The 11881-nt window shown below is 44.1% G+C and overlaps 1 protein-coding gene across 1 annotated transcript in view; it reads right to left on the minus strand.

The window, feature by feature from the left end:
- Positions 1 to 11184, minus strand: part of MAPK1 (mitogen-activated protein kinase 1) — a 112389-nt gene extending 101205 nt beyond the window's left edge. Inside the window, exon 1 of the mRNA XM_025933447.2 lies at positions 10851 to 11184. Within this exon, the coding sequence (XP_025789232.1) occupies positions 10851 to 10969 (119 nt within the window). The 5' untranslated portion in view covers positions 10970 to 11184. The remainder of the gene's footprint in view (positions 1 to 10850) is intronic.
- Between the last annotated feature and the right edge of the window lie 697 nt (positions 11185 to 11881).

The raw sequence follows: 11881 nt of genomic DNA on the forward strand, positions 1-11881 counted from the left end.
AAAACAGGAAGGCCATTTAAAATTAAATGATGTATCTAGTGACTTAAAAAAAAGTATTTTAGACTTGTGTTGGGGATAAATGCTATAAAAAGAAATTAAGGAAAACTCACTGGAAAGAAGTTAACACCAAGGCCCTGACCAGGCCTCTGTTCTAACCCTCTCTTCAAGCCACTCCCATTCCACCAGGCATCCCACACACTGTAAGCTCCCTGGGCCACATGTTTATTTCACCGATGTACCCACAAAACTACAACATGTCTAGTGCATATGTTATTTGTTGAGTTAATTATAACTAGGAAGCCTAGATGGAGTTAGATGCTCAGCACAGAATGATTTCATAACAGTGCTTTTACTATATTACTCAGTAATTTATTTCCTTACCTGCCTGCCCCAAACACTAGTGTAACATTTTTGAGGGAGATCAAGGAACATGGCTCAGGGCCTGCCACATAAGATGCTCTCTGGTCATTCAATCAAACAGGAGAGGCATATGCCCAAGATCGCACAACTGGAACCCGATAGACCCAAAGTCTAACCGTTTTATTTCTGCATGAGTTGCTTTATACTCCAAGAGACTGAGTGAGGTGAGAGAGGATCCAGGTCTTGCCAGGTCCATTTACTTCAAAGGAATAACAATTAGAGCATTAACCAGGTATGAGCACTCAGCATTTCATAATCCTCATGACACTGAGGAATACAATACTACCCCCTTTCTTTTTTTTTTTTTTTTAAATGTTTATTTATTTATTTTTTTAATTTTTTTCAACGTTTTTTATTTATTTTTGGGACAGAGAGAGACAGAGCATGAACGGGGGAGGGGCAGCGAGAGAGGGAGACACAGAATCGGAAACAGGCTCCAGGCTCTGAGCCATCAGCCCAGAGCCCGACGCGGGGCTCGAACTCACGGACCGCGAGATCGTGACCTGGCTGAAGTCGGACGCTTAACCGACTGCGCCACCCAGGCGCCCCAATACTACCCCCTTTCTACAGATAAGGAAAACAAGACTCAAGTTGGATAACCTACAGCAGTCACATATCTAAGTAGTAAAAACCCATGCTCTTACATGCTCCATCATACAGGCTTCCAGAAAAAAGTTAAACCTTGGGAGGAAGGCTGTGGCCAAAGACCAGAATGCTGGCCTCAGACAATCTGGTCAAGAAGTCACTCAGCAGATGTTGCTTCTTAGCTGTTTACTTTATTGTTAGGTTGCATAACTCATACATGTGTTACATGTTATATATGTATCAAATATTAAATAAATTTTAAAGATACCACCCAGTTTAGGGGCCACCCCCATAATGCCAGAGATAGAAAATAAAAGAACTCTAAAAGCAACCCAAAGCCCTTCTTCTGCTTCAACTACTTCTCCCTCTCCTCTCTTCCCTTCCTTCCCCACAGGCTCCAAAAAGCAGGGAAAAATTCCAGCCTGGAGAAGAGCAGGGGAAACAGCACCAAGAACTAACCCGGCAAGTCAGCACTCAATAAGAGGAATCTTTTGACTACCCCCACCTCATACCTCATACCTTAGAGAAGTCCAGCCTTTTCAAATGATTCCACCAGCTGACTGGACCAGAGGTGGACACCATCCCAAACTGGATCAGATTCTCTACCCCAGAAATTAGATTTAGAGTGCTCTCAGCCTCTAGTTGTCAATGTACTAAAGACTCATACCTTGGGGAACCAAGGGTAAGCTCTCTTCTGCCAAATGCATGGGGATGTGTTGAAAAAGGAAAAAAAAATCTCTGTGCAGAGACGAAGGGTGCAAGGTGATTTTGTAAATGTCAAGAGAGAAGGAGGTAGGTACGCTGGACTATTTTCTAGTTCCTGGTTACAACCATACTTGAAGGCTTTAACTGCACTTCCTATCCCTGAAGTACCATAAGAAAGAGCCCTGAATCTTAATCACAAATTCCATTTCTACAGTCATTTTCTTTTTTTTTTTTTTTTCAACATTTATTTATTTTTGGGACAGAGAGAGACAGAGCATGAACAGGGGAGGGGCAGAGAGAGAGGGAGACACAGAATCCGAAACAGGCTCCAGGCTCTGAACTGTCAGCCCAGAGCCCGACACGGGGCTCGAACTCACGGACTGCGAGATCGTGACCTGGCTGAAGTCGGACGCTTAACCGACTGCGCCACCCAGGCGCCCCTCTACAGTCATTTTCTATGAGACAGTGCATGAAACACTCCAGCACCTTACACTACCTTTCTTTTTTTTTTTTTTTAATTTTTTTTTTCAACGTTTATTTATTTTTGGGACAGAGAGAGACAGAGCATGAACGGGGGAGGGGCAGAGAGAGAGGGAGACACAGAATCAGAAACAGGCTCCAGGCTCTGAGCCAACAGCCCAGAGCCTGACGCGGGGCTCGAACTCACGGACCGCGAGATCGTGACCTGGCTGAAGTCGGACGCTTAACCGACTGAGCCACCCAGGCGCCCCTACACTACCTTTCAATTAGCTAGCTCCAAGTTGTTCTTCAGGTCCCAACTTAAACACCACTTCTTCCAGGAAATCTTCTCAGACTATTCAAAACATTTTAGCTCCACCTTTTATACTCCCCGGTGGCACTGTGCACCTCATCATACTCGGTAAGTGTTATTCCTTTCCTGTGGGACTATAAACACCACAGAGTAAAACCACCTCTTCTGTTCAACACTCTGATCCTATTGCCTAGCACACTGGCCAGGTACACACTTAATAACATCATTAAGTGAATGGAAATCAAGAAACTGGTAGACGTAGGTAGAAAGGGTGAGAAGAAATCAACACTAACCTCCTGATAAAAAGTTTGACCCTACCTCCCTCATCCTTTCCAAGTATCCAGTTTTTCCCTTTTCTACCTCCCTACAGCCCCAAGTTAGCTCTGACAATTACCATTTTATACTTTGGTGCCAATGCATTCAGGAACCAGGGCTGTAGGAAGTATGTTTCCAGATAGCTTGGTATAACAGAGTAAAACCTATCAAAAAAAAACAAAAAACAAAAAAAGTCACAGATTTGGAGGTCTAGATAAATCTCAATTCCACTATATATATATATTGGCTGTGAATCCTGGACAAGTTACATGAAATCTGGTTTCTTCATCTATAAAATAAAAAAAATATCTATTACCTCAAAGATGAGAAAGAAAATGAACTTGAAACCACAGTACGTAAAACAAGGCAGGCTTGTGCAGGTCCCTACCCCCACACCCTACTTCCCAGCTCCTACTGGCCATGGGTTCAAAACACATACACTGTCCTAACTAAGAATCTGAAAAGTGCCTTGGAGAATCCCTGCTGGCTTTCCAATGCGAGGGAGGCCCAAGTAGTGAAAGAGAAACAAAAGGGAAGAAATAGCATCTCAGGGTTAGGTAGGTGGGTACAGTGAACTGGATACAGGGTGAAGTAGCTCTGGATGTTTGTTGGGGAATCAGTTCTTTTTTAATTAGTAGGTACCTTATTGTGAACAAAATGGAGAATATTATATGGTTCCTGGGAAAACTGGGATGCTTTTTGTAAAAATGTTCTCATAAATACTTGATAATGAAAAACAAATTAAATTCATGGAAATGGCTTATCAGTTATAGCTAACCACAGGAATTCTACACTTTTTTTCTTTTTTTTTTTTTTTAAAGAGAGAGAGGGTGAGAGAGAATCCCAAGCAGGCTCCAAACAGCAGCACTTGATGCGGGGCTCAAACTCCCAAATCATGAGATCATGACCTGAGCCAAAACCGAGTCAGAAGCTCAACCAACTGAACCACCAAGGCACCTGAAGAATTCTACACAATAGGGATGCTATTTTTTTTTTAATTTTTTTTTTCCAACGTTTTATTTATTTTTGGGACAGAGAGAGACAGAGCATGAACGGGGGAGGGGCAGAGAGAGAGGGAGACACAGAATCGGAAACAGGCTCCAGGCTCTGAGCCATCAGCCCAGAGCCCGACGCGGGGCTCGAACTCACGGACCGCGAGATCGTGACCTGGCTGAAGTCGGACGCTTAACCGACTGCGCCACCCAGGCGCCCCTAGGGATGCTATTAATATCAAAATCAATTTTGTTGAATAGCTTGAAAGTACTCAAAACTTTCAAAAACACTGAATTTTCTGTTGCTCATGTAAACTGGTGTACTCAGATATTTGAGCTCCCAAAAGTATACAAGAGATTTCTTTATTAAAAGTTAACAGATTGGCATCCCAGTGGCTCAGTAAGTTGAGCATCCAACTTCAGCTCAGGTCATGATCTCATGGCTCATGAGTTCAAGCCCTGCATCAGGCTCTGTGCTGATGGCATGGAGCCTGCTTTGGTTCTTTTGTCCCCCTCTCTCTGCCCTTCCCTGCTTGCTCACTCTCTCTCAAAACAAATAAATAAATAAATAAATCTTTAAAGAAAAAAAAAAAAAAGGTTAACAGAGGCTCCTGGCTGACTCAGTTGGTAGAGCACGTGACTCCTGATTTTGGGGTCGTAAGTTCAAGCCCCATGTTGGGTGCAGAGATTACTTAAAAATAAAATTAAAAAAAAATTAACAATTGAGGTACCAGGGTGGCCCAGTCGGTTAAGTGTCCAACTTCAGCTCAGGTCATGATCTCACAGTTTTTGGGTTCGAGCCCCATGTCGGTCGGGTTCTGTGCTAACAGCTCAAAGCCAGGAGCCTGCTTTGGATTCTGTGTCTCCCTTTCTCTCTGCCCCTCCCCTGCTCATGCTCTGTCTGTCTGTCTGTCTCTCTCCCTCTCAAAAATAAACACTTAAAAAAATTAACAATTAACAAGCAAAACTAAGAATCTGATCCCAGATCCATTTGTCTTGAGCTTCGATAAATGATACACACTACTGCTAGTCTTGCCTTTCAAACAGGTAGTACAAATGACCTAGCAGAGTTTTAGGAAGGGAGGGAGTGCTAACAGCAGACAGCAGTAAGGGTATGTTTATGGAGGAGATGAGCCTTAGAGGAAGTCAGGACTTGAACAGGGACCGATGTTTTGCGAAGGTTGGAGAGGTATACTGCTAGCATCCTGACAGGACAATTCTCCTGCACAGGGACACACGCACTGTAGGTCGTTTAGCATACCTGCCTCCACCACTACAAATGGAAGGCCTATAACACTCCCCAATCAATGTAACAACCAAAAAAAACCCAAAGCAAAACAAAACCCAAAGACATTTCAAAATACCCCTGGGAAAGGGGATAAAAGTCATACCCACTGAGTAACCCTAGATAAGCAGAAAGAAAAGAGAGTAAGCAGAGCAGGTAGAAAGCATAAAAAAGACAAAGAGGGGAACATAATTCACAAAATTTGAGGAGGAACTGGCAGAGACAAGACTATCCTTTAATGACTCTCACTTAACAAATGAAACTGAACTCCTCAGTAAACAATGTCCTTCAGGATTTGACCCTGCCCATCCCACTGTCTCAACTTCAGCTTTCTCCTTAAGGCACCCTATACTCCTGCCATCCCAAACAACTTGTGGTTTTCCTGACCTAATGTGCTGCTTTTGCATGTACATTTTCCTTTACCTAGAATGCACATTGAAGGCGAAATCCTAATCATACATCAACACCCAGCTCAAAAGTCTGTGAAGCCATAGAAACAGCCCAACAGCTCCACATCACTCAGGCCTCCTTTTTCTCAAATCGTTACACATATTCTTTCTGAATGGACTGGTATACTCTGTATTACTGTTCAATTCCATACACTATTTGGACTAAAAAGTACTACAGGGCAGAGACCATGTGAATCCTGGCACATAACAGGTGCTCAATAAATATTTTCTGAATTACCTTATGTGAAAGTTTTTAGAAAGGCTAAAAAGTGATACAAGCAAGGAGACAACAGGTATTTCCTGTTATTAAAAGCATATATTTTCTCAGCTTTGATCTTTGGTAGCACATCATTTAGAAACCATACAGGCTGGGATGCTCTATCATTTCCTAGCTGTGTGTCCTTGGGCAAGTTAACTAACATCTCTCTGTCTCAAGTTTCCTCACTTTCTTTTTTTTTTTTTTAATTTTTTTTTTTTTTCAATGTTTATTTATTTTTGGGAGAGAGAGAGACAGAGCATGAACGGGGGAGGGGCAGAGAGAGAGGGAGACACAGAATCGGAAACAGGCTCCAGGCTCTGAGCCATCAGCCCAGAGCCTGACGCGGGGCTCAAACTCACGGACCGCGAGATCGTGACCTGGCTGAAGTCGGACGCTCAACCGACTGCGCCACCCAGGCGCCCCAAGTTTCCTCACTTTCATACAGAGCAACCACATTTGCAGTGTGGTTATGAGGATTAATTAATGTATACAAAACAAACAGAAAGTGCTGATTTAAACGGTGGTTCTACTAGTCTGCCATAATCAACAAGTTTTAGTAAGACAGGATGTTAAACCATTAGGAAGATGATCACACTGAAATTTTGCTTGAATCTTTTTTTTTTTTTTTTTTTTTTTTTAGGAGAGTAGAAAAATCAACAAGTCTAATAGCTTGTCTTCAAGCTGCATTGTTTGTCCTCTACAGTATTCAATGCCAATCCCTTATGACTACAGTCTCCCTTGGTTCCTGTGATGATGCGAATTCCTGGTTGTCCTGTCTCTGTAGCATACTTCCTCTGTCCTCTTCTGCAACTTGTCCTCTATTGACACCTAAAGTGAGGCACTTCTCTGACTCAGTTCTGACATATTTTTCTCATCTTATCCACTCTTAAAGTATCTCTATTTCAACTAGTATCTCTATGGAGGTGACCAGTATGATGTCTCAATCATATTCAGGAAGTATTTCAAACTCAACTTACTCAAAATACTTACCTTAGTTAATAAATGAACAAGCATGCACAGCTTCAATTTCTCCTCTGTCATACATTTTTTTTCTTTTTTTCTGATTCTTCTACGTCTCACCAGTCCTCAGATTCCTATTCCTTTGCCTATCTCTTAACAATATTTGTCTGGGTTATCTTTGTCCTCAGTAGTTCTTCAACCTTTCTGGGACAACGGACCCGTTTGAAAATCTATTGAATGTAATGGATTGTTTACTAAAAAGATGAATATACACATCTGCTTGCAATTTCACTTAATCAATGACCTCAAATAAGAATCTGTACTCATCCATGCAAGATTACTACTTACATAAATTTTCACCTCCAGTTTCAACTTCCCTCTTCTAAATTTCAAGATGTCTTCTGGATATAGCCTAAATGGCCTACAGTCATCACAACTTAACAAGTCTGAACTCACTATTTCTCCCTAATAAGCCTGCTCTACCTCCAGTATTTCTCTTCTGATAACAGCACCACTATCCTCCCAGGCTCCCAGCCTAGAAGTCTTAGAATTAACAAATATGCCCATATGCAATCTCAGAAATCCTGGTCTCAGAAATCCCTCTTAAATCCAAAACCCATCTCTAAGACTCTTACCCTTTAAGACTGCATTATCCTTTACTTCTTCCCACACTTGCCATAATTCAGTCTTTCTTTTTTTTCAACGTTTATTTATTGTTTTTGGGACAGAGAGAGACAGAGCATGAACGGGGGAGGGGCAGAGAGAGAGGGAGACACAGAATCGGAAACAGGCTCCAGGCTCTGAGCCATCAGCCCAGAGCCCGACGCGGGGCTCGAACCCACGGACAGCGAGATCGTGACCTGGCTGAAGTCGGTCGCTTAACCGACTGCGCCACCCAGGTACCCCCATAATTCAGTCTTTCTATCATACTTCAGAGAAGAGCCCACTACGGATTTTTTTTTTTTTTTTTTGGAAAGATTTTATTTTTAAGTAATCTCTACACCCAACATGGGGCTCAAACTTACAATCCTGAGATCAAGAGTTGCATGCTCTACCAACTGAGCCAGCTAGGCGTCCCATGGACTCAATCTTAATAAGGTCTCTCAACACCTCTGTTACCCTCCAATGCCACTTTATCACTTCACACCCAGGCAGTTACAATAGCCTAATTGATTCCCCCCACCAAATTTTTTTTTCTATCATTTCCATCAGTGTTGATCTATCTTCCCAAAAAAATCTAAGAATTGACCATGTGACTGCCTGTTTTCAAAATCACTGATGCTTCTTCATTGTACAAATATACAAACTCAGTTTTGCCTTTAGAGTCCTCTACAGCTTGCCACCTAAATACTTTCCCAAGATTAGATTCCACAACTCAAACTGTCACTTGAGCCAATTATCCATCAAAATCATACCCACTCTTAAAGACCCAACTCAAACTCCACTCTTCATCTTTATACCTTCCATATAATGATTAGGAAAGGGCTCTGCACAAAAAAGGCAAAATTCCTAACTGCCTGAAAATCTTTAACTCTGTCGGGAAGTGTCACATTTTTTAAAATATCACTATTTAGGGGCGCCTGGGTGGCTCAGTCGGTTGGGCGTCCGACTTCGGCTCAGGTCATGATCTCTCACGGTCGGGGAGTTCGAGCCCTGCGTCGGGCTCTGTGCTGTCAGTTCAGGGCCTGGAGCCTGCTTCAGATTCTGTGTCTCCCTCTCTCTCTGCCCCTCCCCCACTCACGATCTGTCTCTATCAAAAAAAATGAATAAACGTTAAAAAAAAATATCACTATTTAAATATTAACATTTCATTCAAGAAGCCCCCCATAAACAATCAACATTTATTAAATGCTAAGAATGTGCAATGCAGATTAAATTCTTATTTAGATGAGGATAAAAAGCTATAACCTGGACCCAGAATTATAATTCCAATTATACTTATATTTGGATTTTACTCAGGAAAGGAAAATTACAGTAAAAAAATTACTTGGCATTAGGGGTACCTGAGTGGTTCAGTCAGTTAAGAGTACAACTTCGGCTCAGGTCACAATCTCACAGTTTGTAGGTTCGAGCCCCACGTCCAGCTCTGTACTGACAGTTCAGAGTCCGGAGGCTGCTTAGGATACTATGTCTCCTCTCTCTGCCCTTCTCCTAGTTATTCACGCATGCATGCTCTCTCTCTCTCTCTCTCTCTCAAAAATAAACAAACATTAAACAAATTTTTCAAAAAAAGTACTTGGCATCTCCTCTGACAGAAAATCAAGTAAGTCTATGACAATGACAGAAATACTATATGTAAGTTATCTTCAGACTGGTAAAAATCTTATCAAGAAAAAAACAAAAAAACAAAAAAACCTTTCAAGTGAAGTGTCCTAAAACTAGATTTTTTCAGTCCATATTTTACATGTAGGATTTTTTAAAAGAGCCCAAGGACTTGATGGACAATTCTGAGCTTCTCATGAGATGTGTTTACCGGCATACTTACCAGCAGGTGCAATAGCAATCAGATGTATGATAGAGAAGTGATGCTGTGGGCAGTACTTTGTTACCTTCTAGGGCATTATTTCTTTTGACCTGACCTAATTTAAATTCTCTTTTGGCTCCTAACCCTCTGAGTTCACTACTTTTCACAGTTGTATATGTGAAGCACTTTGATCCTCAAGAAAATGAAAATGGTCAAGATTCAATTAGACTTTTTTTTTTTTTTTAAGTCTTTCAAAGATACTTGTTAAAACATGCCCTTTATGGCATTTCTAAAATCACAATCACTCAAATTTGAATACAGTTCAAAAATATATTTACTTACAACAGTAATATATGCTAAAATTCTGAAGTTATTAATAACACCACTTAAGGACAGTAAGGTATAATAGAGCTGCAGCATTTGAAATAGGACCTCAGTCTACAATCTCAAGTCTGGACTCTACTTGTATGACTAAGAATCTGCTTCACTTACAAATACTTTCTCACCTGAAAGAGGGATATCACCACCTTTTCCTCCTTCGAGGTGGCTGTTCAAATAAAATGAAATAATATACCTAGAAAAGCACTTGCCACCAAGTGTTCAATAAATATTAGTTTACTTCTTTCATTCAAAACAAAACACACTCACAAGAAGATTTAGGTGTAAGGGAATCTACACTTCCGTTAAGTCCTCATCACAAAACAATACAGCTAGTTCGAAGAACTACAAACGTTTCTGAGGGATATGGATCAAGATAAGGGAGGCTGCATGTGATTCTACAAGAATTCCATTACGGGTGCATACATATTGACCACTAAAACATTAATAGGAAAAGTCCACAGCAATTGTGCTAAAACGTCTGAATACATTTCTGCTGGCAAGAGAACTCACTCGGGGTAAAGAAAAAAAAACAAGAGATCAGGCCCAACTCCAAACGACTCTAATAAATTAAGAGAGCGGTACTGGCTTATTCTTCATTAAACGCAAACAGTATGGGTATTAAAATCCATTTAAAAACTTCAAATTTAAAATATTTCATAGCTAACACTGCTGCCACGAATGCTTTTTATAGAAAGCCTGCGCAGGAGAGCACCGTTAGCATCACCGAAAAAAAAATTTAACGAAAGTCGAGGAAAACGGGAGAGGGAAGATCATTATTTCGGCGTTCGGCACACATGCCGAGGCGAACCCCTTTCAAGACCGCGGCCAACACCACCGTCGACAAGCCTCTGAAGGAATTCCTGGTTTTACAATCGGATGTCAAAAAGAAGGCCCTGATGCTAGCAAACTGGGAGATGGAAGGGGATGAGGGACCGCTTCCGTTCCCTTCCCGGAGATCCTGGCTCTAAACTCCGCGCTGCGCCCGGGTCTGGGGGTCCCCGGGTGCTGGCCTCCGCCCCCTACGCCCCTCCCCGCGACAATCGAAGGCCGGCCCGCGAACCGCCGCGAGCAACACCCAAACCTCGACAGTCTCCCGGGCCCCGCCTGAGGCCCCCGGCGCAGCGACCACAGTGAAGTCATGGATTGGGGTCGCAGCGGCGCCGGAGGCCGGGGCGCGGACGAGGCCGCGGCTGCGTCCGCTGCGTCCCCAGGCAGTGGGGTGGGCGGGCGTGGCCCGGCCTGCGAGCGGGCGTGGACACTCACCACACCATGCCGTAGGCGCCCTCGCCGATATACGAGAGGTTGGTGTAGCGCGGCCCCACGTCGAACACCTGCCCGCGGACCATCTCCGGGCCCGCGCCCGCCGCCGCCGCCGCCGCCATGTTGGCTGCCGGGCCGCCGCCGCCTCCGCCGCGAAAGGCTCGACGTTCCGCGGCCGCCGCTCGGCTCACGCCGCGCCTCTCAGAGGGACCGCGCCGCTGCGGGTGCAGCTGCCGACGCTAACCGGGAAAGAGCAAGGAGGGAACCGTTTAGGAGAGCTACAGAGCCTACGGCCACTCGGACCGACTGCCTGCCTGACTGACTGACGGGCGGGCCGGCGGGCGGAGGGAGGGGCGAGCGCCGAGGAGGGCGCCGGGGCGGAGCAAAGAAACGTGTACGCGGATTGGCTCTCCCCGCCTCGGGGCGGGGCTGCAATGGCCAGCGGAAGCGGCGAGGTCTGGGCGGAGCACTGCGGCGGCGGCAGAGTCACCGCCCTGCGTGGTCACGTGCGTTCGCGGGGGAGTTGGCGCGGGAGGCGGCTCTGGAGAGGCAGAAGGACACCGAGGCGTCAGGTTCGGGTGTGTATCGCTGAGCCGGAGACACTGTCAGGGAAGGGAAAGCCCCGGAGCGGGGTACTGACTGAGTCAGGGAACGACCTAGGACAGCGCATGAGGGACGCCAACGCACCACACACCGGCCACAGGCCTGCAGCAGGCCTGCGCCAGTCAGTGGCCCGCACACAAACTTAGAAGCCTTGAGACATGGACAGAAACCGAAAGGCTTGACCGAAACCACAAAAGACATTTGAATACTGAGAAAGTGTGAAACACAAAGGTGGAGACTGAAGTGAGAGATTTCGGATACGCTAATCAGACAGGTTCGTTCAACCAATGTTTGTTGAACATCTATATTATTCTGGGCATCAACATTCTAGAGGGAGATGATAGATAAGAAAGAAAGAAAAGAGAGGTAAAAAAAAAAAATACTCAAGTTGTAATAAGTACTATGAAGAAATATAAAGCAGGGTAAAGGGT

Source organism: Puma concolor, chromosome D3 (genome assembly GCF_028749965.1).
Source record: "Puma concolor isolate L17-30 chromosome D3, mPumCon1.1.hap2, whole genome shotgun sequence".
In the NCBI taxonomy this organism is placed as follows: domain Eukaryota; kingdom Metazoa; phylum Chordata; class Mammalia; order Carnivora; family Felidae; genus Puma; species Puma concolor.